Genomic DNA, 27239 nt, shown 5'->3' with positions numbered 1-27239 from the left:
TTGTGGGATTGCTTAGCTCTGTTTTGTTGCATGCTACTTTCGCTGTTTAGCATGCAGGTAGTCCTGTGCTGTAGCTTCACCAGGTTGGCACCTCATTTTTAGATATGCCAATGCTGCTCCTAGCATGCTCTCCTGCACTCTTTATTGATCCCTTGGCTTGTTAGTAATGGTAGAGTGTGGGATATGTCGGGTCATGAGGTTACAGATTGCCGTTGAATACATATCTGTTACTGCTGGTGGTCCACAGCACCTCATGGATACCCCGTTTTGAGCTGCCAGATCTGTTCTGAATCTATCCCATTTAGGACTGTGGTAGTGTCACACAACACGATGGAGGGTATCCTTTGTGTGAAGACGGGACTTAGTTTTCATGGGGATTGTGCGGTGGTCACTCCTACCAATATTGTTATGGGCAGATGTATCTGCAATCAGTAGATTGGTGAGAACAGGGTCTCGTAGGTTTTTCTCTCTTGGTTTCCTCACCACCGGCCGCAGGCCCAGTCTGGCAGCTTTGTTCTTCAGAGCTCAGTAGTGGTGCTGCTACTGAGCCACTCTTGGTGATGGACATTGAGGTCCCCCATCCAGAGTATATTCTGTGCCCTTGCCACCCTCAGAACATGGAGGAGTACTAACTGATCAGCTGAGGGAGGATGGTAGGTGGTAATCAGCAGGACGTTTCCTTGCCCATGTTTGACCTGATGCCATGAGACTTCATGGAGTCTGGAGTCAATGTTGAGGACTCCCAGGGCAACTCCTTCCCGACTGTATACCGCTGTGCCGCCGCCTCTGGTGGGTCTGTCCTGCCAGTGGGACAAGACATAACCAGGAATGGTGGTGATGGTGTCTGGGACATTGGATGTAAGGTATGTTTCCACGAGTATGACCATATTCGGCTGTTTCTTGATTAGTCCGTGGGACAGCTCTCCCAGTTTTGGCACAAGCCCCCAGATGTTAGGAGGACTTTGCAGTGTCGACAGTTTGCCATTATCGTTTCCGGTGCCTAGATCAAATCTAGGTATTCCATCTGGTTTTATTCATTTTCAGCCTTTGTGTGGCAGGTTGTACAACTGAATGGCTTGTTAGGCCATTTCAGAGGACAGTTAAGAGCCCATCACATTGCTGTGGGTCTGGAGTCACATGTGCGCCAGATCAGCTAAGGGCAGCAGATTTCCTTCCCTAAAAGACATTAGTGAAGCAGATGAGTTTTTATAACAATTGATGGTAGCTTCATGGTCACCTTTACTGAAACTAGCTTTCAATTCCAGATTTTTATTTATTTATTTGAATTTAAATTCCACCAGCTGCCATGGTGGGATTTGAACCCGTGTCTGCAGGGTATTAGCCTGGGTATCTGGATTACTAGTTCAGTGACATTACCACTGTGTCACTGTCTCCCCACCGTCTTACGCCAATGGGAACAGTTTCTATCTACTCAGTCCAGACCCTTCATAATTTTGAACACCTCTATCAAATCGCGTCTCAGCCTTCTCTTCCCTAAAGAGAACAGTCCCAGCTTCCTCAATCGTCCTCATAACTGAAGTCCCTCATCCTGAAACCATTCTTGTAAATCTTTTCTGCACCCTCTCTGAAGCCTTCACACCCTTTTAAAGTGTGGTGCCCAGAATTGGACATACTACTCCATTTGACGCCAAAACAGTGCTTTATAAAGTTCACCATAACCTCCTTGCTTTTGTACTCCATGCCTCTATTTATAAAGCCCAGGATCCCATATGCTTATTAACCACCATCTCAACCTGCCATGCCACCTTCAATGATATACCCTAGATCCCTCTGCTCCTGCACCCTCTTTAGAATTGTATCCTTTATTTTATATTGCCTCCCTTTGTTCTTCCTCCCAAAATGTATCACTTCACACTTCCCTGCATTAAATTTCATCTGCCACATGTCCACCCATTCCACCAGCCTGTTTATGTCCTCTTGGAGTCCATCTCTATTCCCCTTGCAGATCACAGTATTTCCAAATTTTGTGTCATCTGTAAATTTTGAAATTGTGCCCTGCACATCCAAGTGTAGGGCATTATTATAGATCAAGGAAAGCAGTGGTCTGAACACCGACCCCCAGGGGAACCCCACCAAATACCTTCATCCAGTCTGAAAAACAACCGTTCACCATTACTCTGTAACAATTTTGTGAATCTTCCTGTCACTCACGCAGCTTTGTATCCAAGCTGCAGCTGTCCCATTTATTCAATGAGCTTCAACTTTGCTGACAGCCTGTTTGGAACTTTATCAAATGCCCTTTGGAAGTCCATGACAACTGCATTACCCTCATTATCCCTATATGTTACCTCCTCAAAAAACTTAATCCATTTAGTTAAACATAATTTACCCTTAACAAAGCTGTGCTGGCTTTCTTTAATTAATCCACATTGTCCAAGTGACTATTAATTTTGTCCCGGATCATCATTTCTAAAAGCTTTTCCACCACTGAGATTAAACTGACTGGTCTGTAGTTTCTGGGCTTGTCCTTGCACCCTTTTTTGAACAAGGGTGTAGCATTTGCAATTTTCCAGTCCTCTGGCATTACCCCTGTATTTAAGGAGGATTGGAAGTTTATGGCCAGTGCCTCTGCAATTTTCACCCTTACTTCCCTCAGTATCATTGGATGCATCTGGTCTGGTCCTGGTGAATTTTAAGTACAGCCAAGCTTTCTAAACCTCATGCAGTGTTTCAACGACCACCTCTTTCACAATGACTTTGGCAGCATCATTTTCCTTTTGTAAAGGCACAAAGTAGTCATTTAACACCTCAGTCATGCCTCTTGCGTCCATTCAAAATCTCCTTTTCGGTCGCTAATCGGCCCCACTCCTCCTTTTCCTACCCTTTTACTATTTATATGCCTATAGAAGACATTCAGAAGAATTCCAGATTTCTGCTACCTGTTGTGTGAAGAAGTACTTCCTGATTTCACTGTTGAATGGTTTAGTTTCAGTTTTAAGATTCTGTCCCTATGTTCTGGGCTCCTCCACCAAAGGTAGTGATTTCTCTCTATCTACGCTATGGAATGCCTTGATCATTTTAGACACCTTGATATGATCATCCCTTAATCTTCAAAACTCCAGGGAATGCAAGCCAAATTTATGCAACTTAAACTTATAATTTAACCCTTTAAGACATAGTGTAATTCTGCTGGATCTGCACTCTCCCCCTACCAAGGCTAATGTATCCTTTTTGAGGTGCGAACTGCAAAACTGAAAGAGTGCTGCAGATAGAGTTCTGAGAGCCTGTGGAGTGCTGCATCATACATTTCTCCTTTTCCTATTCCAGCCTCATTGAGATAAAGGCCAACATTCCACTATCTTTTTTGATTATTTTTAGTGGTGTATGTAAATTGACACTCAAATCCCTTTGCTCCTACACAGTTGCTAGTCCTTTACCATTAAGAAAATATTCTGATTTTTCTTTCTTGAATCCAGTGTAAATGACCTCACGCCTTTCCACGTTGAAATCCATCTGCCACAGTTTTGCCCACTTGCTTAATCTGTCTATATCCATTTGTAATTTCCTACTCCCATCTACACAATTTTAAACTGCTATGTACTGTTAATAAATATTGAACACTTTGCTTTTGTTCCCCAGCTAAATTACTTCGGACCTTCTTCCCTCTTTGCACCTAACCCAGCTCTCAACAAATTTCCATTTTAGAAAAGCCTTCACTCTGCTCCAGTTTTAGGAAGATAAAAACAGCAAGTGTTCCCACTTCCCCACTCCACATCACTGTATGGCAGCCTTCTGATGTGGATGTCAATTGAAGATAGAATTATGCCCATCTTGGTCAAATAGTCTGCCACCACTCAGTATCTAGACAAATAAAGAATGGCCACTTGAGCAAGTTACTGGCATCACTAGAATCAACTGAGATTCAGTCACTTGTAAAGGGAGAATGTAGCTTTAATTTACAAAGGTCCATTTCTCAGGAAAGGGAAATTATGCATTCTGTCTTTCAGGGCTGTGATATAAATAGATTAACTACCTAGTTGAAACAGTCTCCTTTATTGCACTTCAGATATCTGTGAAGAGTGGAATCCTGTTTTACGTGGGGTTCTAATTAGATTCTAATATTTTTCGAGACTCTGTCTCTCCTATTCTCCTTTGCTAAAGGTGCTGGCTCCTGCTTGGATACAGTTTCATGGGCACTGACTGACCTCCAAGTACCTTACCCAAATGACCATTCTTTCAATATGACTTAAGTGATGACTGTTGAATGTGGAAGGCGTCTATATTTGTCCGATGTTTCCATGCATACTGTGCAGCAGGCACAGGGGCAGGAATTGAGTCTGATTTTTGCCCATCAGCCCCTTCCATCCAAGAAATGTCCAGGTATGCTGAGACAAATTCTGCCTCCACCATTGGCATCCCCCTTCTCCTCACCACCCCTCCACCTGAAAGAACACAGACTTGAAAGACTAGGGATTGAACCTAGAAGATTTGTTGTCTATCTGGCTCTGTATCACACCATGTAGTGCATTTAACTGTTACAACACCTGAGGATTCCTGTTTTCAAAGGCTTCTTGTTTAACCATGCTGTAAATGGATTTTGGTAAACGACTTGCTCTTGTCAATTTGTTTGGAGTAATATAAGCATCATACACGGCTCAGTGGCATGGTGTGGTGCATGTAATGTACAAGGTACCAGGACATGGTCCTTGTGCTATGCAATTAATTTCTTCTCAGATGGGACGTTGCAGAGGCATGTGATCGGGGCTATGTGGATCTGCATTAATCCTGCATTTTCCCTAGAAATTATCTTTTTAGAAGACCAGACAAAGATTGTCTGCTCTTCTGAGCCAAGGAATGGTGAGTGGTCTCAGAGAGCATATATAGAGTATTTTAACTGCATGGATATACTTTGCCTGCCACTATCGTTTTAGCAAAATGCAGGAAAATATTCTAGTTATTTTATTGCCTTTTAGTAGGTGGAATTACTCATGAATTATGTGAGCAATTCATACATTGTCTCTCCTTTCATTAACATTCATTTCAAGTGTATTTTTACACTTTAACTTGTTCTTCATTTTGGTAACTGTGAAATACTAAATGGATACCAACCATAGATTCCTTTTTCTGTTTTCCCCGGCCCCCATACTGTTTGATTCCTTTCATTCTTGCCTGTAACTGTAATTACATGTAGCATTGCTATGCTGCTCCTCTTCATCCAGATCTCAAAAAAGTGCAAGAGTCAATATAATTATGATTTCCTGCCTCAAAAGTGTTTTTTTTTTTTCAATTTTAGGCTTGACTGTCTATGTGAATGTTACAGCATGGTCACAGCATTCTGTACACTTCAGATATTCTACAACGAATTTGTGAAATATAAAGGACTCCAGAACATTTAAGCATAATTTATGGGGAGAGGGGCCAATGACCAACTGTACTCCCCATGAGTTGAATTGGTTCAGGATGATCTAAAGTAATCGTTTAGTCAGTTTCAATAGGGGGATGCAAGAAATTAGCCAGTATTTCTATTTGGCTAGAGAAGGGTTAATTTGTGCAGCCTTTTTTAAAACTACTTTTGGCTGCATCTCATGTTTGCATTAAGTCCATGGAAAGTCAATTGAGAAGGATCTCTCTGTGACAAGCCAAAGGCAAATAAGACTTGTAGCGGGGGTGTTTTTGCAGGCGTCATTAAGTTAACTGTGCTAAACGTCAACAGTCAGTCTAAGACATGTTTGTCAACATAAGCTACTGCCCCATTGAAGCACCCCTGCTATAAATTGTATTTGCCTTGAATGGTGTTACTTTGATTTTTTTAAAATCTTTGTGATTTACTTCCGTTGTGATGTTGTTGCCACTGTTTGCTTCTGGTGTACCATTTGGTGTTGCCTTGGAACAAAGTGTTCCCAGTGACGTTCCCTGTATTTGTTTTCTTGGAACTTCTACATTTTGTGTAATCTGATGTAGCTACATGGGGGATGAGAAAGGGAAGTTGTCTAAATGTTTTTTCAAATTTAGAGCAGAGCTTCCTATCCAGTTGACACCCACCCTTCATTAAAGTTGGACTTCATTGCTTACTTGGTTAACCCAGACAAAGTTGAAAGAAAGTTCATGGGAGTTTTGTGCAAACAGTAGTCATATTTCAAGTAGAGCATTGTTTACAAGAGAGAAACCAAGCTGTTGCTGACTCCTGCTAGCCATGTTGATGTCACATAGCAGCTGCTCAAGATATTTTTAAATACCTAATATTTTGAAAGTCAGATAATGGTTCAGATACATCAAGGAGCTGTAACTTCTGCCTCATGGCCAGCTGTTATGTGTTTTGACTCCAGGCAGTGTCCACCTCCAGTGTCCCCTCGCACTGAGTCTGCTCCGATTCCGGTCCCTACACAGATTAGAAACTACCAGCGGATTGAACAGAACCTGCATGTCACTTCCAGCCATAACACTAATCCCTATGGATCACCCAGGTATGTTATTTATTTGTATTCTGTGTTCTTCAGTAGTTAATACTAATTTCCTTGTAAGAATTTTAACTGTTTAAAGAATATGGCAGCGTTTTCACAATTTCAAAGTGTCATGCTTTCCTTTCCAAATTTTCTTATTAGCAATTGTTTTTTAATTTCCAGGTTGCCACCTAACCTGGTACCAGACTACTATGCTACATGCATGATTCTTCATGCCATGTCCTACTATGATGTGGGTGGCGCTTAACCAGCATAACTGTATATGCTTCTTTCACATAATCAGTTCCTGTCTGAGCATTTTTAATTTTTTTTGCCATGATTGATACTTGGACAAATTTCAGCCAGATAGGGGAGGTGCTGCAGCTGTTCTCAGTCCCAGTTTCAAGACAAGATGCAATTATAGGATTTGCCAAATGCAAAGACTTCGTTTCAGTTGATGAGATGCTTACTAATGCACCAACTGTTGCTGCATCATAAATGGAATGATTCGAGTTGCAGCAGAACTCCAGAGTTTACAGGATGCTGCTATAGCCAGATATAGGTTTCTGCATTCATTTGGACCAGAGGATCTTTGTTGCTCATGGTAGCAGTACTGGGTAAATTTGGAGGGGAAGTTTTAAGCTGACACACAGGCTCGTGTAATGCAGGGACATGCAGAGTGCTGCTCTTGCTCCTTTTGCATGCTTGCTCGTTTTGATAAGTTGAGACTTGCTGATGAAGAAGGCATCCACTGCTTTTCTGGAGCTTGCAGGTTATTGTGCTGTCGAATAAGACATGTAGACCGACTGGGTGGCCCTGAGGTAGCAGCCTGGAATTGAGTCACTGAGGTGAATGTAGTGAGGTGAAAAGCTGGTAAGGCGTCAAGCTAGAAGTAAATTGGATGGGTGGTAGAGCAGATGGTGTGTAGGATTGTGGGGAGATGCACACACTGATGAACTGTTTTATAGCATAATTTTTGTCTATATTTTTCTGGAAATGTACTGACTGAAAGGGACATTGGATTGTGAGGGGCATGTTCTACTGGTTTCTGCTTAAGGTTTGGAATCTGCCCATCCTGACCTCGTGATTGATACTGAATGGCTAGCATGGGTAGACTAATCAGCATTGTAGGCACTATTCAAATCCTTGCAAATGTACGTTCTTACAGTACTTTTTAAAAAATAGTCTCACCAGTTTTTTTTTTAATTCTGGTATCTTGTCTCCTCCTGTTTTTGTATGCTTTATTTAAACTGCAGTAAAACTAAAAATGTGAATAAAAAGTTAGTGGGGATCAATTTGTATTTTTGTAGTTTGACACAGTCTACTAACACTCTCAATTTTCTGTGCAATGGAGTGGTTTCTGTTCACGTGAAGGTTCTCCATATATTGATTCCCAGTCTCATTCATGCTTTTTAAAGGATCTTCAAGCAGAGACATGCCCATGGTAAGGATAATAGATAAGTTACCCCCTAGCAAGGCAAAAGAAAAGTTTGGGGTGTATGACTGGCCACTCATCCTCTAGACACAAATTGGTTTCTGTTGCAGGGAGGCCCAGAGAAAAGGCAGAAAATACCTTTTAATATATGAAGAGAGAGAACTAATCTCAACAAATTTTCATGTTAAGTGTGACATCATTGTATCAACAAGTTCTCATTGTGGGAAAAAGCCCTCTTACACCCAGCAGCCAACACCATAAAGATTAGGAATGGCCTCAACAGTGGATCTAGAATGCCACCTGGAGGATAGTTTCAAGGGTGAATGGTTTTTACTATGCGCCCATACTAGAATGCGTTACTATTTCACTAAAATGTGTGATACAAATAGAACAACTCATCTTTTAGCTGGTAATTTACTGAAAAGATGACTGTAGGAAATGCAGGAAAGACTTCTTTAACTGAGAGTGGTAAATATGTGGCATGAGTGGTGGAGTAGGAAACCTTATTTTATGTCAAGAAGGAGTTAGACAGGTTCTCAACAACAAATGGGATTCATAGAAACATAGAGAGCAGGAGTAGGCCATTTGGCCCTTGGGCCTGCTCCGCCATTAAAAAAGATCATGGCTGATGGTCTAATTCAGTTCCCTGTTCTGCTTTCTCCCCATATCCCTTGGTCCCTTTGGCATTAAGTAATATATCTATCTCCTTCTTGAATATATTTAATGACTTGGCCTCCATTGCCTTCTGCGGTAGAGAATTCCACAGGTTCACCACTCTCTGAGTGAAGAGGTTTCTCCTCATCTCGGTTCTAAATGGCATACCCCATATCCTGAGACTGTGACCTCTGGTTCTGGACTCCCCAGCCATCGGGAAGATCCTCCCTGTATCTAACCTGTCTAATCCTGTTAGAATTTTATAGGTTTCTATGAGATCCCCTCGCATTCTTCTAAACTCTAGTGAATATAGGCCTAGTCGACCCAATCTCTCCTCATACGTCAATCCTGCCATCCCCGGAATCAGCCTAGTAAATTTTGCACTCCCTCCATGGCAAGAACATCCTTCCTCAGGTAAAGAGACCAAAACTGCGCACACTACTCCAGATGTGGTCTCACCAAGGCCCTGTATAACTGCAGTAAGAAACAGGACAGACCACCCGGCATTGACCTAGGCACCGGAAACGACAACGACAAACCCAGCTCTGTCGACCCTGCAAAATCCTCCTTACTAACATCTGGGGGCTTGTGCCAAAGTTGGGAGAGCTGTCTCACAGACTAGTCAAGCAACAGCCTGACATAGTCATACTCACGGAATCATACCTTATAGACAATGTCCCAGACACTGCAATCACTATCCCTGGGTAAGTCCTATCCCGGCAGGACAGACCCAGCAGAAGTGGCGGGACAGTGGTCTACAGTAGGGAGGGAGTTGCCCTGGGAGCCCTCAACATCGACTCTGGACCCCATGAAGTCTCATGGCATCAGGTCAAACATGGGCAAGGTAACCTCCAACTGATTATTACCTACCGCTCTCCCTCAGCTGATGAGTCAGTACTCTTTCGTGTTGAACATCACTTGGAGGAAGCATTGAGGGTGGTAAGGGCTCAAAATGTACTCTGGGTGGGGGACTTCAATGTCCATCACCAAGAGTGACTCGGTAGCACCACTACTGACCGAGCTGGCCGAGTACTAAAGGACATAGCTGCTAGACTGGGTCTGCGGCAGGTGGTGGGGAAACCAACACGAGGGAAAAACATACTTGACCTTGTCCTCGCCAATCTGCCTGCCGCAGATGCATCTGTCCATGACTATATTGGTAGGAGTGACCACCGCAAAATCCTTGTGGAGACGAAGTCCTGCCTTCACATTGAGGATACCGTCCATCGTGTTGTGTGGCACTATCACCGTGCTAAATGGGATAGATTTCGAACAGATCTAGCAATGCAAAACTGGGCATCCATGAGGCGCTGTGGGCCATCAGCAGCAGCAGAATTGTACTCAACCACAGTCTGTAACCTCATGGCCCGGCATATCCCCCACTCTTCACCATTACCTTCAAGCCAGGAGACCAACCCTGGTTCAATGAAGAGTGCAGGAGGGCATGCCAGGAGCAACACCAGGCGTACCTCAAAATGAGGTGTCAACCTGGTGAAGCTACAACCCAGGACGACTTGCATGCCAAACTGCATAAGCAGCATGCAATAGACAGAGCTAAGCGATCCCATAACCAACGGATCAGATCTAAGCTCTGCAGTCCTGCCACATCCAGCTGTGAATGGTGGTGGACAATTAAACAACTAACTGGAGGAAGTGGCTCCACAAATATCCCCATCCTCAATGATGGGGGAGCCCAGCACATCAGTGCGAAAGATAAGGCAGAAGCATTGACAACAATCTTCAGCCAGAAGTGACGAGTTGATGATCCATCTCGGCCCCCTCCTGAAGTCCCCAGCATCACAAATGCCAGTCTTCAGCCAATTCGATTCACTCTGTGTGATTTCAAGAAACGACTGAAGGCATTGGATACTGCAAAGGCTATAGGTCCTGACGATATTCCGGCAATAGTACTGAAGACCTGTGCTTCAGAACCTGCTGCACCCCTAGCCAAGCTGTTCCAGTATAGCTACAACACTAGCAACTACCCGGCAATGTGGAAAATTGTCCAGGTATGTCCTGTACACAAAAAGCAGGACAAGTCCAACCTGGCCAATTACCGCCCCATCCGTCTACTCTCAATCATCAGCAAAGTGATGGAAGGTGTCATCAACAGTGCCATCAAGCAGCACTTGCTTAGCAATAACCTGCTCAGTGATACCCAGTTTGGGTTCCGACAGGGCCACTCAACACCTGACCTCATTACAGCCTTGGTTCAAACATGGACAAAAGAGCTGAATTCAAGAGGTGAGGTGAGAGTGACTGTCCTTGACATCAAGGCAGCATTTGACAGAGTTTGGCATCAAGGAGCCCTAGCAAAACTGGAGTCAATGGGAATCGAGGGAAAACTGTCTGCTGGTTAGAGTCATACCTAGCGCAAAGGAAGATGGCTGTGGTTGTTGGAGGTCAATCATCTGAGCTTCAGGACTTCACTGCAGGAGTTCCTCAGGGTAGTGTCCTAGGCCCAACCATCTTCAGCTGTTTCATCAATGACCTTCCTTCAATCATACTGTCAGAAGTGGGGATGTTTGCTGATGATTGTGCAATGTTCAGCACCATTCGCGACTCCTCAAATACTGAAGCAGTCTGTGTGGAAATGCAGCAAGACCTGGACAATATCCAGGCTTGGGCTGATAAGTGGCAAGTAACATTTACGCCACACAAGTGCCAGGCAATGACCATCTCCAACAAGAGAGAATCTAACCATCTCGCCTTGACATTCAATGGCATTATCATTGCTGAATCCCCCACTATCAACATCCTAGGGGTTACCATTGACCAGAAACTGAACTGGAGTAGCCATATAAATAGCGTGGCTAAAAGAACAGGTCAGAGGCTAGGAATCCTGCTGCGAGTAACTCACCTCCTGACTCCCCAAAGCCTGTCCTCCATCTACAAGGCACAAGTCAGGAGTGTGATGGAATACTCTCCAATTGCCTGGATGGGTGCAGCTCCAACAACACTCAAGAGGCTCGACACCATCAAGGGCAAAGCAAGCCCGCTTGATTGGCACACCATCCACAAACATTCACTCCCTCCACCACCGACGCACAGTGGCAGCAGTGTGTACCATCTACAAGATGCATTGCAACAACGCACCAATGCTCCTTCGACAGCACCTTCCAAACCTGCGATCTCTACCACCTCGAAGGACAAGGGCAGCAGATGCATGGGAACACCACCATCTGCAAGTTCCCATCCCAGTCACACACCATCCTGACTTGGAACTATATCGCCGTTCCTTCACTGTCGCTGGGTCAAAATCCTGGAACTCCCTTCCTAACAGCGCTGTGGTTGTACCTACCTCACATGAACTGCAGCGGTTCAAGAAGGCAGCTCACCACCACCTTCTCAAGGACAATTAGGGATGGGCAATAAATGCTGGCATAGCCAGTGACGCCCACATCCCATGAATGAATAAAAAAAAAATCCTTGCTCCTGCACTCACATCCTCTTGCAATGAAGGCAACATACCATTCGCCTTCCTAACTGCTTGCTGCACCTGAATGCTTGCTTTCAGTGTCTGATGTACAAGAACACCCAGGTCTCGTTGCACCTCCCACTTTCCCAATCTATCCCCATTCAGATAATCTGCCTTTCTGTTTTTACAACCAAAGTGGATAACCTCACATTTATCCACATTATACTGCATCTGCCATGCATTTGCCCACTCACCCAACTTGTCCAAATCACATTGGAGTCTCTTTGCATCCTCCTCACAGCTCACAGTCCCCCCCAGCTTTGTGTTGTAATTGAGTTATTAAAAATGCACCAAGGCAAATTTGGGCACGTGAACTAGATAGGCTGAGAGTCTTCTCTCCAAGAAGGTTTGATCCATGATCTGTGCTATGTTATTGCATCTGTGTTGTAATGGCAGTGGGGTTCAGTGCCCCAAGACTATGGTGCAGGAAGTTAGCCTGGGCTCCCTCCATTTATTGCTATCCAGTATTTCTTGCTGCAAATTGTGATTCTGTAAACAACAAGGAAGGAAGGATCAGGCTAAGCTGTGATATTGACATGCATTTTCTGAGCTCACACATAAAGAATGACCAACTGAATGAGATATCTGAGGGTGTCGAACATGTGAGGTACAGTGCCCTAGGAATAATTTCTAACTTTAAAAAAGATGGGAAAAGGGGAATAGTGGATGAGAGTTCCACTGATGCAGATATGAGCTCATCAAAACTCTGCCACCCACGTCCTAACTTGCATCAAGTCCCGTTCGTCATCCCTGTGCTTGCTGACTGATATTGGCGCCTATTCCGGCGATGTCTCGATTTTAAAATTCTCTCATATTTTCAAATCTGTCCGTGGTCTTGCCTCTCCCTATCCATGTAACCTCCTCCTACCCTTGGAGATCTTTGCGCTCCTCCAGTTGGGGCCTTTTGCACATTCCTGATTTTAATTGATGCACCATTGGCGGCTGTGCGTTCAGCTGCCTTGGCCCTAAGTTCTGAAATTCCCTCCCTAAACCCCTCACTCCTGCTTTAAGTCACTCCTTACAACCTCCGTCTGGCCGAGCTTTTGGTTAGCTATCCTAATATCTCAGTGCCAAATCTTGTTTTATAATACTTCTGTGATGCATGTTGTGATGTTTAATTATAGGCCCTAGATAAATACAAGTTGGTGTCTACTCACTGTTTCCTTTATGAACTTTTCAGATCCGGAGTGGTGAAGAGATCTAACACAAGCCCAGTAGGTTTTGTGAAGCCAACATCTGGGTCACCAGTTGCAGCAGATGCACCACAAAATCCAGGCCGCAGACTCTCCACTGGATCCTCCCGGCCTTACTCTCCTTCACCTCTGGGTGTGTAAATGGAATGAATTCAGGGTTGTTTTAGGTTTTTTTTCAGCAGTTTATATATAAGTTGCAGTACAAAGCACGAGAGGCAACAATTGACTTGCATTAGCATGGCACATATCGTAAGATTGATGCACATTGTAGAGGACATTGCATCCAATAAAGAGAATGTGTTTTTGATATTGGAACACGAATAGTCTACTCAACTCTTTGAGCCTATTCTACTGTTCATTTCGATCATGACAGATCTGTAACTCAACTTAATTTACCTGCCTTTGCTCCATTTCCTTTGATAACCTGACCTAACAAAATCTGTTGATTTTGGTCTTAAAATATTTCAATTACAATTGACCCAGCATTCACAGCCTTTTGGGGCAGCATGTTTTCAATTCACACTACCCATTATATGAAGATGTGCATCCTGATTTCTCAAACATGCTCTGTTCTTCACAAAGAAGCCACGCTGGTTCTCTTTGATCAACTGGTACTTCAAGTGCTCAGTCACTCTGTCACTGATAGATTCCAGTAGCTTTGCTGCACTTCTTGTTAAATTGACATGTCTGTAGTTATCTGGTTTCTCTTTCTCTTCCCTAATCCCCACTTAAATAATTTAATGACAGTTGAAAATTTCCAATCAAATGTTGAAACTAAGAAGTTTTGGAAAATGATGACTTAATGCATCTACAATTTCATCACCTATTTATTTTAGTACCTTGCGATGGAAACCATCAAATACTGGAGATTCGGCTGTCTTTAAGTCCTGTTATTTTTTCCATTACCATATAAAAAAAAAAATCCACTAATTTCCTCCCCTTGTCATATTTTTAGATTCCCTTGTGCCACTGATATTTTGTCTTTTCCTCGACTGTGAAAACTGATGAAGTGCTAATTTAACAAGTTTGCCATTTTCTTACTATCCATTATAGTCTCACTTGTAAATGTCTTTAATAGCTCCACATTTACCATTCTCTTGCTATATTGATAAAATCTTTTGCAGTTAGCTTTGATAAGTCAGCACAAGTTAATTTGAATGCTTGGTGAGCTGCAGTAATGGTAAAATGAATTGCTTTTGAAATGGTCAAGATGCGAATTGTTAACTATTGCATGTTTCTGCAGTTGGGACTATACCTGAACAGTTTAGTCATTGCTGCTGTGGTCTGCCTCAGGGACACGAGTCAAGATCCAGGACCCCATCAGGTGAGTATTATGGAAAATAGGAGTCAAAATCTCACATAACAGTTGTTTCATGGGATGTGCATTATCAAGTAAAAAGGATATTTTTATTCATTCATGGGATGTGGGCGTCGCTGGCTAGGCCAGCATTTATTGTCCATCCCTATTTGCCTTTGAGAAGGTGGTGGTGAGCTGCCTTCTTGAACCGTTGCAGTCCATGTGGGGTAGGTTCACTCACAGTGTTGGGAGGGAGTTCCAGGATTTTGACCCAGCGACAGTGAAGGAACAGCACAATAGTTCCAAGTCAAGATGGTTTTTAGTTTTTTTTTTAGTTTTTAGAGATACAGCACTGAAACAGGCCCTTCGGCCCACCGAGTCTGTGCCGACCATCAACCACCCATTTATATTAATCCTACACTAATTCCATATTCCTACCACATCCCCACCTGTCCCTATATTTCCCTACCACCTACCTATACTAGGGGCAATTGCTAATGGCCAATTTACCTATCAACCTGCAAGTCTTTGGCATGTGGGAGGAAACCGGAGCACCCGGAGGAAACCCACGAAGACACACGGAGAACTTGCAAACTCCACACAGACAGTACCCAGAATTGAAGCCGGGTCGCTGGAGCTGTGAGGCTGCGGTGCTAACCACTGCGCCACTGTGCCACACCTGTGGTGTGTGGCTTGTAGGGGAACTTGCAGGTGGTGGTGTTCCTATGCATCTGCTGCCCTTGTCCTTCCAGGTGGTAGAGGTCGTAGGTTTGGAAGGTGCTGTCAAAGGAGCCTTGGTGCGTTGCTGCAGTGCTTCTTGTAGATGGTACATTCTTAGTGGATCAAGTTTCTGTTCCCCGTGCTGCTGACTATTTGTTTTCAGTAACGTTATTTTAGGGATTAAATTCAAACTAAGTAGGAGATGAAACAAGATGACAGCGGGAGGTCCTGAATTTTCGGAGGTCCTGTACAGATGTTTACAGACTGGATACAAGCCACTCAGTGGCCAGAATGCAGCATGACAAATTTATATAGGCAAAACTCTTGTCACGTTGTCCCTCTATGGTCACGTTCATAAAGTGTAGTTATTTTTTAAAAAAAGCTAATAGAAAGGCAAATATTGCAGATAGGGTATGTGCAAACCTCTAATTTTTTTTAAAGATATAGATGTGCTATCTAATTCACATTTGTGCCTCCAGCTGTCTAGGCTCTGAGCTCTAGAATTCTGCCCTCAGCCTCTCCACCTATCTACCTCTACCTCCTGCTTTACGACAGTCCTAAAAACCTACCTCTTCGACCAATTTTTTGGTCACCTGTCCTAATATCTCCTTATGTGGCTTGATATAAAATTTTCTCTGATAACTGTGAAGCTCCTTGGGATCTTTTGCTACATTAATAGTGTTGTATAAATGCACATTGTTGCACAGTATAGAAAGTTTCAGGATACATCCAATGTATGAACTAAGTCATTTTTTTGCCATCGATATTTTGAGGGAAGGTAACATGTTCTATTTGTAACTATGCTTGGGAAATTCATTTTTATTTTCCCCATTTGAGATATCTTAAAATTGACCATGTCAATTTATAGAATAATTTGTGGTTAAGACTAATGAAGAAATGTAATCTCCAGTGCATTTTCTTCTTTAAAAAATTCAGTCTGGCCATTAGACTCTGCAGTTACGATCTTTGAAGTCTTTCACAGGAAATGGGCAGGCTATGAGAATGTTTCATAAAGGATCAAGGTGCCAGAATGATGGTTTGGAGGGATTTTTTTTAATGTTGCAAGTAGGCTGCTAACATCACTTTCTAAATTATCTATGTGGTTACTACCATCCAATTTAAAATGTCAGTTCAGGATGAAAAGGGAATTACTCTTGAATTTTGAAGAGGGAAATTTACAGAGTAAACCTTTCTAAAGATGGTATTTATTTACATGGCGCCTTTCACATCAAGACATTTCAAAAGTTCTACAGAATGAATTACTTTTCAAAGTGCAGTGACTATTGTGTAAGCAAATCTCGCATGTTGCTGGTGTTTTGGTTGAAGCAGGAATGTTGGTCAGGGTACTGGGAGAACTCCCAGCTTTTATTCAGTACTGTGGTTTTATAATTGCTACCTGAGCAAGTAACACAGGCAGTCACACTCTCGGAATGACTCTTCAAACCATACAGCAGTGCCTCAGTATTGCACTGCAATGTCGGCCTAGATTATGTGCTCTGGCTGTGGCATAAAGCTGAAACAAACAACCTTCTGATACAAAGGTAAAATGGTAGCGGCTTAATTAAGTTGACGCTTGAACAGTATGACATTTAGATTAACCAAAAATACCATTCTAAATGCATGACAAAATGAGAACGCTGATATTTCCATACTGTTACGACCATGTGAAGTGATGCGGATGGTTCCCACTGTTCAACTCCCCACCTGACCTCAGCAAGTGTATTTTTATTAGGGTTCAGCCCCTTGGTGTTTTAGTTTTCAAATAAACAGACAGTGACAGGTTTTCTTGTAGTTTTGAAAAAAAACGTAAGATCAGTTGTTTATTGATCAATACACCTTATCCCAAAATTGTTGCAACTGCATCCAGTCATGCATCTGTCCGCACGTGCACACACACAAGTAGAAACAGATAGCGAAGGAAAAAAGGAAGGTAACTTTTAGTGAGGGTGGTGGGAGAGGTCATGATAAACCTGTTGAATTCCCTTGGAAATCAAGTTCTCGATGGGTGCAGGCCTGAGATGATTGTAGATTTCTCTCTTGATTGAAGGTTCAGTTGAAGACGGGTCACTTCTAGTTCTCACTGCTGTATAATGTAGATGTAGGATTCTGCAGCAGGGCATGTGCCTTCAGGCTTGTTGGAACACCAGCTACTAGAATATTGTCCCTCTCTTTCTCTCTCTCTCTCTGGCTCAAGGCTGTCATTTTTTTAGGGTAAAGCTGTGTTACCTCTCACCTCTTGGTAGGACACCTTCTCATCTCTTCCCATGGTGAAGTTTGCTGGGGGGGTTGTGCTTTTTCTTTAATGGCCCCGGACGGGGCTACTTTGTACCACCTTTGTTTCAGAAGAACACATTCAATTCTGGAATGTTTTTAGGATGGGATACAATTGACACCTCTTAGCTTTGAAGATTTGTCCTTTGTCTTTGTCAGACAGTTTGAATACACAAGGGCCAGTCCCTTTCCTTTAGTGGCCATTTTAAGATCATTGTTCACTTTTTTAAAATAAAGGTTTATTTTTAAAAGACAAAGTCAGTTTTTCATTGTACATGATTGTTGTATCATTGCACTTCTGGTGTGTGTGACAATATGTAGAGGATAAGCTTCAAATTGCGAAACTAAGTTGCCTCGCAGGAACAAGTGAGTATTAATAGTAATTCCCAGCATAAGCCAAAAACCACTCAATCAAGTTATTTTTGTAGACAGCTTTCAAATGTTTGTGATTTAAAAGCCCTGCGGCTTATAATGTGCTTTGTGATGTAACAGATTATGTGAAAAGTGACACTTATTTTTTTGAACTTCTGAGTTCCAGTTGCATAGAAGCTGCATTTCAGTTTAGGGCTGAATACAATAATTACCATAAAAATATATTAACATCTCTCAGTAGTGTATTCAGGGTTCCTAACAGTTCCTGCAGTCAGCATGTTCTGCAAATGTTCCCTATCCATCTAAACTAAACAAGCATTTCTTCACAAGTTTGCTGGGAGGTTGTGCTTTTTCTTCCAGTGGTAGCTAATAAATAATCATACTTAGCCACATCATTTATCTCTTAAATAAAAGCAAGAAATGCTGGAAATACTCAGCCGGTCTGGCAGCATCTGTGGAGAGAGAAGCAGAGTTAACATTTCAGGTCAGTGACCCTTCTTCAGAACTGGCAAATATTAGAAATGTGAAAGGTTATAAGCAAGTAAAGCGGGGGTGGGGCAGGAGATAACAAAGGAGGTGGTGTAGATAGGACAAGGTCACAGAATAGCTGAGCAGAAGGTCATGGAGCAAAGGCAAATAATATGTTAATGGTGTGTTGAAAAACAACTGGATGGAGCATTATGCAGCAATGTGACCAGACCCATCCTTCGCAACACCGGGGACAGATAGAACCTCAACACATAGTGACACTTGGTGTTTGCGTACTGGGGCTCTATGCACAGTTTGATGCAGCCGCACACAGAAGGTGGTCAACAGGATGAGGGCGATGTTGGGTACATTTTTCCCGCCCTTATCCAGAGGTCTGAACGTCGATCCCTCTGGACCCGATCCATTTTGGATCTCCAGATAAAGCGGAAAATGGCTCAGGTGACCGTCATGGCGCAGGAGTGGGGTATGGGCCAGACCTGTGCCACATACAGCAACAAAGTGTGCACTCTCACCTGATGACCAGGTTCTTAACACAATGGAGAGAGATCGCTGTTCCCACATGCTTAATTTATGGTGTATCCTGGCTACTCGCTCCTTCCAGGTTTTAGCGCATGCCCTGGCCCTTCCGAACCATATCACCAGCACCTTCAGGTAGTCTGACCTGACGTTGAAGGGGACAAAGGATCGGTCGGCCCAGTTCCCAAAGAACATGGCCTCGCTCTTGCCGTGGTTAACTTTGGCCCCCGAGGCCAGTTCGAACTGGTCGCAGATGCTCATCACTGCGAACGGACAGCGGATCCGAGCAGAAGATGGCGACGTCATCCATTTACAGGGAGGCTTCGACCTGAGTGTCTCCGCTGCATGGGATTGTCACCCCTCTTATGCCCTCATCCTTCTTAATGGACTCAGCAAACGGTTCAATACAGCAAACAAACAAGACAGGGGAGAGAAGACAGCCCTGTCTGACTCCAGATTGGATCGGGAAACTTTGATTCCCACCCATTGATTGAAACTTCGCTACTGATGTTTGTGTAGAACAGTTGGATCCAATTGCAGATTCCCTCCCCAAACCCCATTTTGGAGAGCACGTCTATCATTTAGATGTGTGATATCCTATCAAAACCCTTCTCTGGGTCCAAGCTGATGAGGCAGGTGTCCACCCTCCTGTCCCGTACATAGGCGATCATATCCCTGAGTAGCACGAGACTATCAGAGATCTTCCTGCTGGGTACAGTACAGGTCTGGTCTGGGTGAATCACCAACTCCAGAGCAGACTTGACCTGACTGGCGATGACTTTGGACAGTCTTGTAGTTAACATTAAGCAGTGAGATGGGTCGCCAATTTCTGATTTCCGCCCTCTCCCCCTTCCGCTTGTAAATGAGGGTGATGATGCCTTTCCTCATGGATTCTGACATGCTGCCAGCCAGAAGCATATTCTCGTATATTTCCAGCAGGTCTGGGCCAATACAGTCCCACAGAGCCGAATACAAACTCAACCGGTAAGCTGTCACTTCCAGGAGTTTTATTCGTCTCGATGGACCTAACTGCCTTTGTCAGCTCATCCAGAGTTAGCGGTTTGTCCAGTGTCTCCCACATACCTCCGTGATAGATGACAGGAAGGACTGGGAGGCCGTGCTGTCCGTGGGCTTCACGTCGTACAGCCCAGCATAAAAGGATTTGCTGATACTTAGTATGTTGGACTGCAAAGACGTTACCAAGCCATCCTCTTCCTTCAGGCTGCTGATAACAGAGCTCTCTCTGTGTACCTTTTGGAAGAAGAAACGCGAGCACATCTCATCCTGCTCAACGGAGCGGACTCTGGACCGGGAAATGATCTTGGAGGCCTCCGTGGCAAAGAGCGAGGCCTGCTGGCTCTTCACCTCTTAGAGATCCTCCTTGACCCCGACCCCCATCAACTGCAGCTGGAGCAGATTTTGCATTCTTTTCCAGAGTCGGGACATTTCCCTCTGTCTTTCTCTTGCCCTCTGAACACCTTTGGAGATAAAGAACCTCTTGATGTTCTCGTTGATCGCTTCCCACCAATGCACCAGAGATTCAAAGAGGGGTTTCACGGTTCTCCAACCTTTGTAAACCCTTTTGAGTTCCTCAGTGTTCTCTGGGGTTAGCAGTGTAACATGTAGCTTCCACATCCGCCTGCCAATCCGCTGGTCATTCTGTAAGGGTTGCGTTTGCTGTTAGCGCAACCACTAGGTGGCGCTGCAGTGGCACATACGCAAATGAGGCCTGTGCCACTAAAACGTCACAGTCTGCGACTTCAGGCAGCTGCCAGGACTAAAGATGGCGCTGCTCAAATAATCACACGAAGGCAACCTAAACACATGGCAGCGCACAATGGCTGGAGGGTGAGCACGAGCTAGCCGGCGGGGAAGGGGAGAGCACAAGTGGGCCAGGGGGTGGAGGGGAAGCGGGCGGGCTGGGAAGGGGAAGGGGGAGGGGAAGCGAGTGGGCCGGGGAGTGGGGAGCGACCAAGCGGGCCAGGGAGGGGAAGCGAGCGGGACGGGGAGCGGGAAGCTCTCTCATTCCCCCCCCACCCCCGGTCCACCCGCTCTCCCCACCCACGCTCTCTGTCCGCATTACGTGATGACATCATGGGCGCATGCGCCATCCAGTCCTGGCCATGCGGAACGCAGCGCATGCAAAGAAAGTAAGAGCCAGTCTGTGCATGTGTGCAAATTGGCGCAGTCTCATGACGTCAACTGCTAGCTGCGTTGTCAATAATCACTTTGTTCTGTAAGTGACAGTCGGCCAGTAAGAGGCAATGGTCAGAGAAGAACACCAGCTTGACGTCGATGCATCTGACCATGACAGCACGAGGCACAAACGGAAGTCAATCCTGAAATGGGCAGACCCGTCTGATCTTGACCAGGTGTATCTATGCTGCACTCTGTCTGCAGGTTTGCTGAAGACGCCGTGCAGCTTGGAATCTTTTGCTGTTTCCATTAGGAATCTGGACGTAGCGTCCAGTTCACTGTCGTCACTGCCAGATCGTCCAGCTGCATCGATGTTGCAGTTGAAGTCACCGCCTAGAATGACCGGCCTGGATGTCACCAGCAGCAGTGGGAGCTGCTGGAAGACGGTCAGCCGTTCGCTGTATTGAACCTGATTTACACGTTGATCAACTGGAGTGGAGCATTGTTATACATAACATCTGCTATGAGGAGGTGACTGCCCACACTTCCTTAACTTCAGAGATGGTGTAGTTGCCTCCTCGCAGCAGAACATCCAGGCCGGAGGAACGGGAATCATTACCCCCTGACCAGATCGATGGCCCATTGGGCCACCATCGCGACCATTGCGTGTAGGTGCCGAGGTGTGGTATTCCACACTCCTGCAGGAACAGCCGGTTGGCTTTGACCTTGGCAAGGTAGTCCAAGGTCGAAACACATCGCGTAGTGATTTAACACTATGCGCATTAATCGGAGCAATCTTTATACCCATTTTAAAGTTGGTTGTTGCTTCCCACACCATTTGTCCTTGCTGGTGCCAGTCCTTGGGTATGTATCTGCATACCCATAGTGTGCACAAGCTGTTTCATATTTGTTGGGCTCAGAAACCCCTCCTGGTTACTCATGGGGGGGTTTGTTCCACTGGGGTGACATTGCGGGGGGTGGGTGGGAGTGGGGGAAGGGTCTTGTGGGCAGCAGGGCTTGGGCTGTCCTCTGCTGGTGGTGTTTTTCCCCTTTTTCCTCCTCGAAGACATCACTGCTCCTGGCTTCCTGGAGCTGTCGTGCGTCAAACGCTTTGTTGCTCTCGGTGTCCCGGAGCTGGGGTGCACTGGGCATCTCGCTGGTTTCGGTGCTTTGTGGGAGGGTTTGGGGCGTGCTGGGCCCATCACAGCTTTCAGTGTCCTGGAGCTTGGGGGGAGGGGGGGGTGGTGGGGGGCTTTCTCTTCCAGCTCTTTTGATTCAGCCACTTTTGCAGGTGCCATTGTTCTGGCCCATCCTTGTCCAATGAGGAGGAGCTGCCATAGTCTGTCTCAGACGGTCGCCTCCTCTTGCCACTGGTTTGGGTGGTGGCCTGTTCCTTTTTTGGAGGTTTTTTCTTTGTGGCTTTCCTTTGTACCACTTGCCACTGACCAGCTTGTCCATCTGCTGCCTCCTCCATTGATTCTGTCTGTCGAGGTGGGGTGTCCGGGCACGGGGTAGGTGTTGCGTCGCTGGTTGCAGCTACCTCCCCTTTCTTCTCCTTCTCACATAGACTTTCTTCGCTGTGGGGAGGATTACTTGTCTCCTTCCCGGCTCCAGACGCATTCACTGTTCCTTCTCCCAGCCTTTCCTTGGACCTTGCCGCCTGAGCATAACGGAGGCAGCGTTTGGGGCAGGTTTTTTTTAGAGGTGGCCTGCCCCACCACACAGGTTGCAACACTTACTCTGCTTACAGTCCTTGGTCTGATGGCCTTCCTTCTTGCAGTTCTTGCAGATGACTGTGCCGCAGTTAGCTGCCACGTGACCAGATTTGCCACAGGTGCGATAAACCCTGAGCTGCCCCGCATAGACCAAGAAGTCTCGACTTATCCCAGTAGCAAAGCTGGAGGGACGATGGATGATGGCTCCATTGGCATCGACCTTCAAGGTCCCCTTGACATGCTGCTTGCTGGTCCAAATCCCAAATGGGTCCTTGACATCAGTACTGCTGCCGGCCACCTCGACGTACCTGGCGAGGAAGTTGAGTACATCCATGAGAGGAACATGGGGGTTGTAGAGGTGAATTGTCACCACCCGGTCACGTTGTGACGGCAGCGTGAAGAGCAGCTCTGCTGTGAGAATCGAGAGCGGCACCTGGTTTCCCTTCTCCTTGAACACCTTCAGGAACCTGATGCATCCCGCCACGTTCTTAAACGTCACGTCGAAATATCCACTGTTGGGGAAGTCCTGCAGGCAGAAGATGTCCGCAGCTTGGAATCCACAGAAATCAATAAGGATTTTCCTAATGAAGAAAGTACGGTCCACAGGTGCACCTTCTTCAGTATCCTTCACCGCCACCCGAATGGTGTTATGCACTCCCTGGCCTGAAGCTCTGGAATTGGTTACAGCCATTTTACTCAAAACCTACCTGGAACAGGATCAAAGGCCACTGATCATGGTTTCTTCCCCTGCTGTTTGATACAACTGAGTGGCTTGCTACGCCATTTCAGAGGGCAACCGCATTGCTGTGGAGTCATATAGGCTAGACCTGGTAAGAATGGCAGATTTCTTCTGCCAAAGGACAATAAGGAACTGGATGGGTTTTGATCACCCGATAGTTCATGATCGTTATTCATGAGACTACCATTTTATTCCAGATTTATATTGATTAATTGAATTTAAATTCCCCCAGCTTCCCCCATGGTGGGATTTGAACTCACATCTCTGGAACATTAGTCTAGGCCTCTGAATTACTTGTCCATATCAGTACCACTATGCTACCATCCCCTATTTTGTTTGGACCATTTGCACTGAACATTTATTTTTGTCCGGGCTTTTTTGTATATTAAGAAAACAAGAAACTCCCATTTGTAGTTTGATGTTGGACATTTCACTTTTTACTGATATTTCTCCATGGGTATTGTAATTAAAGGATATGTTACTATCTGCAGCAAGGTGAGTGCATCCATTGTACAGTAGATTAGATTCTAAGGAAGGAGTGTAGTTTGCAATGCATTTCTTTTACCATAATGCTATATCAATAGAGGTTTGTGTTGATATTTCTTTCCCTCAACTCAGTGAGACTGAAATTAGAATATTACTGTTTCCAGGTTCACCTTCTCCTCAGTCTCACTTATTGGGTGCCAGACTCCAGAGTGCCCCAACTCTTACTGACATCTACCAGAGCAAACAGAAGCTACGTAAGCAGCACTCAGACCCAGTCTGTCCTCCATCAGCAGGGTATGGATGTAGCCATTCACCGCAGCCTAGCAGACCAGTCAGCCTTGGTACTTCCCCCACAAAGCACATGGGAACATCTCCACGGAGTTCGGATTGGTTGCATAAAACTCCATTGCCCACCATCATTGGATCACCAACTAAGGTATGTAAAGATGCGGTGATAATACTAGTCTGCTCCATAGAATGAAAATGTTGCTCTTTGATTTTATTTTGGAGGTTAGGAAAGGTGCTCAATAGCTCTTCAGATGAATTTTATTTTGCCATATTTGTGCTACCTTAGACCACTGCTCCTCTCAAGCTACCTAAAACTCAAGCATCTTCCAACCTGCTTGCCTTGGCTGCGCAGCAAGGATTAACTGAGAGTCCACCAATGCAGTCCAAAGTCATGCTGGAGGCTAGGGAGTTCTGCACCTATCATTATCCGCAAGCAAATGCTAAGTGCACTGCTTCTGAGGAGAATAAAACTACTTTTGGCAGGTACCATTTGCTTTGTTCTTTGATATTTCTGTGATCCCTATTAATCCTTGAAATGGACTGGTTGGATTAACAAAAGAAGTTAAATATGTTTTCTGGGAAAAGAGACAACTTGCTTCCAGAGACTGGACGAGTAAACTGGGACGACTCACGCTTCTTGTTAGTGCAGATTAGGGTGAGCTTTATTCTATGTGCTGGGCTATGTCTGGCTTAAGGGTGCTTAATGCCAATAAAGCTGCCACATGGCATTGCTGTATCCTTCATTTTGATTACCATAGTGTCAGCCTTGGCTCAGACGTAGCACCTCCGATTCGGAATCAGAAGTCTGTGGATTCATCAGTACTCAGAGAATGCTGCACTGTTGGAGGTGGCTTCTTTCATATGAGACACTTAGCCGAGGCTACGACTGCCCTTGGGTGAATGTAAATGATTCCATGGCACTATTCAAAGAAGAAAAGGGAAGTTCTCCCTAGTGCCATGACTAATATTTATCCCTCAACCAACTAAAACAGATTATCTGGTCATATTTGGTCATAATGCTGTTTGTGGGGCTTTGCTTTGTCCGAATTGGCATTTCCTACATTTACAATCGTACTTCATTGGCTGAAAAGTAATATCAGGATATCCTGAGGTTGTGAAAATGCACAAATGCAAGATTGCTCTTTCTTAAAAAAATTACCAAAAAAAACAATATTTTGGCATGTACGTGTTCACCAAGTTGGCTTTGGTCACTAAATATAACTTATTACTAGAAGCCCTTTGTTAAAGCAGACAAAATAAGGTTTTAATCTTTTTACAGATCTGTAAGTACAGGAAAGTTATCAGATCAGGTGATAAAGACCACGTTTGGAGGGCAGACCTATCAAGGCAGCACAGATAGTCTCAATACCGAACGCCCGATGGACACAGGTAAAGGAAATTGCTTGTCATGTGCCGATACCGTTACAAAGACATTTCTCCAATTCTGTCCTCATGCTAATTACTTCAGTTTTGATTTTGGTACCTAGTATCTATTTTATTATCTTGTATCTACTTCACTGAAAACTAGATGGAGTCTTGTACAAACTCTCTTACTTGTTTTAAGTCTTTTCATCTCTGTGCTTGACAACATTCTTCATCTGAAAGGGTAATCAGATGACCTTTTCCATATTTCCACTGATGCCATCCTGGAGCTGCCTGTTTAAACCTTGGATTTATTTTCTTCTCCATTTTCCTGCTGCAGGTTTTCCAAACATAATAGAGAAAAAACATTTAATGTTAGGGGCATGATGTGCTGCTAGAGTCTAGGTGCTGGTTGAGGACAGCTTTAGGCTCAGCTGTGGTTTGACATCCACTGTTAAATTACGTGTGGGCACTCACTGCCCAGCCTCACAAATGGGTGCAAGAATGACTCAATGAGCAAAGTATTAGAGAGCTGCAACTCCCCCCACCCCCACAGGAGGACCTGTGAATACATATTAACTCCTGCAGGAGAGGAAAGCAATGAGACAAATAAGAGATGGAGGAGAAAAGAAAGTTCTAGATTTTGTGAAGAAGTGAATTGGATTGGTTAAACTTGTATTGTTGCATATATCTGAATGATTTCCAAAATGACAGTATTTCCCCTCCACTTTGTATTTTAATCCCATCTCCCAGCACTCATGTATAGTTGTAATCCAGGACAATGGGCATTCTGAAGCCAATATTCCATGACTGAGGTGCATTATAGCAACTTAATTGAACTTGTTTTCTTTTCCTCCTCTGGAAATGTCTTGCCTCTGGTTATCAACTCTCCCTGATGGCCTCGCTGGCATCAAAAACTCATCTTGTGGGAAAAGTTTGAGAGGTGTTTGCCTCCTACCATTATATAGCACAATATGTTAGTACAACATACTGCTTGAAGCCAGCCTGTTCATACATTTTAATTTAGTACAGAGTTGAAATAGTGCACAAAGTGTTAGCAAATTCTTTGTTTTTTTTCTGTCCTATTAAGGTACTTTTTGCAATCTGCACATTTTGCACTATTTCTTCCTGTTTGCATGATTTATTTTTCTTTCTGCCCAGCTCCAGCAGGTGCTTCTGGTTTGACAATGGGTTCCCCTGCCATGGTGATAGGAGTGAGCCCAAGGACTGTGGTGTTCACTGTAGGTTCACCACCAAGTAGTGTCACCCCTCCCCATAGCAGTCACATGGTCACCAGAACAAGGACAATGTCAGGTAAGACTTGACTGCTGACAAAATTAAAATTAAACATGATTTTAGTCAGCCTGTAGCCTTTCACACGAAGTCATAGGTTACCTGGGGAAGGTGGTCAGCTGGTTTGGGGAGGAGAGTTGACTTCAAAATTGTGATTATCCATAAGATGTTACTCAAAATGGTTGATCAGCTTTTATTTCATGATAACTACAAAGTCATTACACTGGCAGGGCGCAACTGAAAATGTTCCTGATTTTATGATGTATTTTGAAACAGCATTACTGCAGCTGAATAAGTTTGGTGTTTTTCTTTAATCCTTTTTTCACAAAGTTAAGTGGCTTAAAGTTCCCCTAGTTTGGAAATTATATAATTTTACAACAGTATGTTTCATGGT

General features: G+C 44.5%; 1 protein-coding gene across 7 annotated transcripts in view; it reads left to right on the top strand.

The window, feature by feature from the left end:
* ulk2 (unc-51 like autophagy activating kinase 2) overlaps positions 1 to 27239 on the top strand; it is a 132957-nt gene that overhangs the window by 93120 nt on the left and 12598 nt on the right. For 6 of the 7 annotated variants that reach the window (XM_068010660.1, XM_068010661.1, XM_068010664.1 and 3 more), the window contains 7 exons: positions 6288 to 6425; positions 13149 to 13294; positions 14405 to 14485; positions 24067 to 24338; positions 24477 to 24673; positions 25470 to 25579; positions 26714 to 26866. In XM_068010660.1, coding sequence (XP_067866761.1) covers positions 6288 to 6425; positions 13149 to 13294; positions 14405 to 14485; positions 24067 to 24338; positions 24477 to 24673; positions 25470 to 25579; positions 26714 to 26866 — 1097 coding nt within the window. The remainder of the gene's footprint in view (positions 1 to 6287; positions 6426 to 13148; positions 13295 to 14404; positions 14486 to 24066; positions 24339 to 24476; positions 24674 to 25469; positions 25580 to 26713; positions 26867 to 27239) is intronic. The other variant, XM_068010665.1, reaches the window with a different exon arrangement.

Source organism: Heterodontus francisci, chromosome 30, assembly GCF_036365525.1.
Source record: "Heterodontus francisci isolate sHetFra1 chromosome 30, sHetFra1.hap1, whole genome shotgun sequence".
NCBI lineage: Eukaryota > Metazoa > Chordata > Chondrichthyes > Heterodontiformes > Heterodontidae > Heterodontus > Heterodontus francisci.
This window is presented reverse-complemented; position numbering and strand designations above follow the sequence as displayed.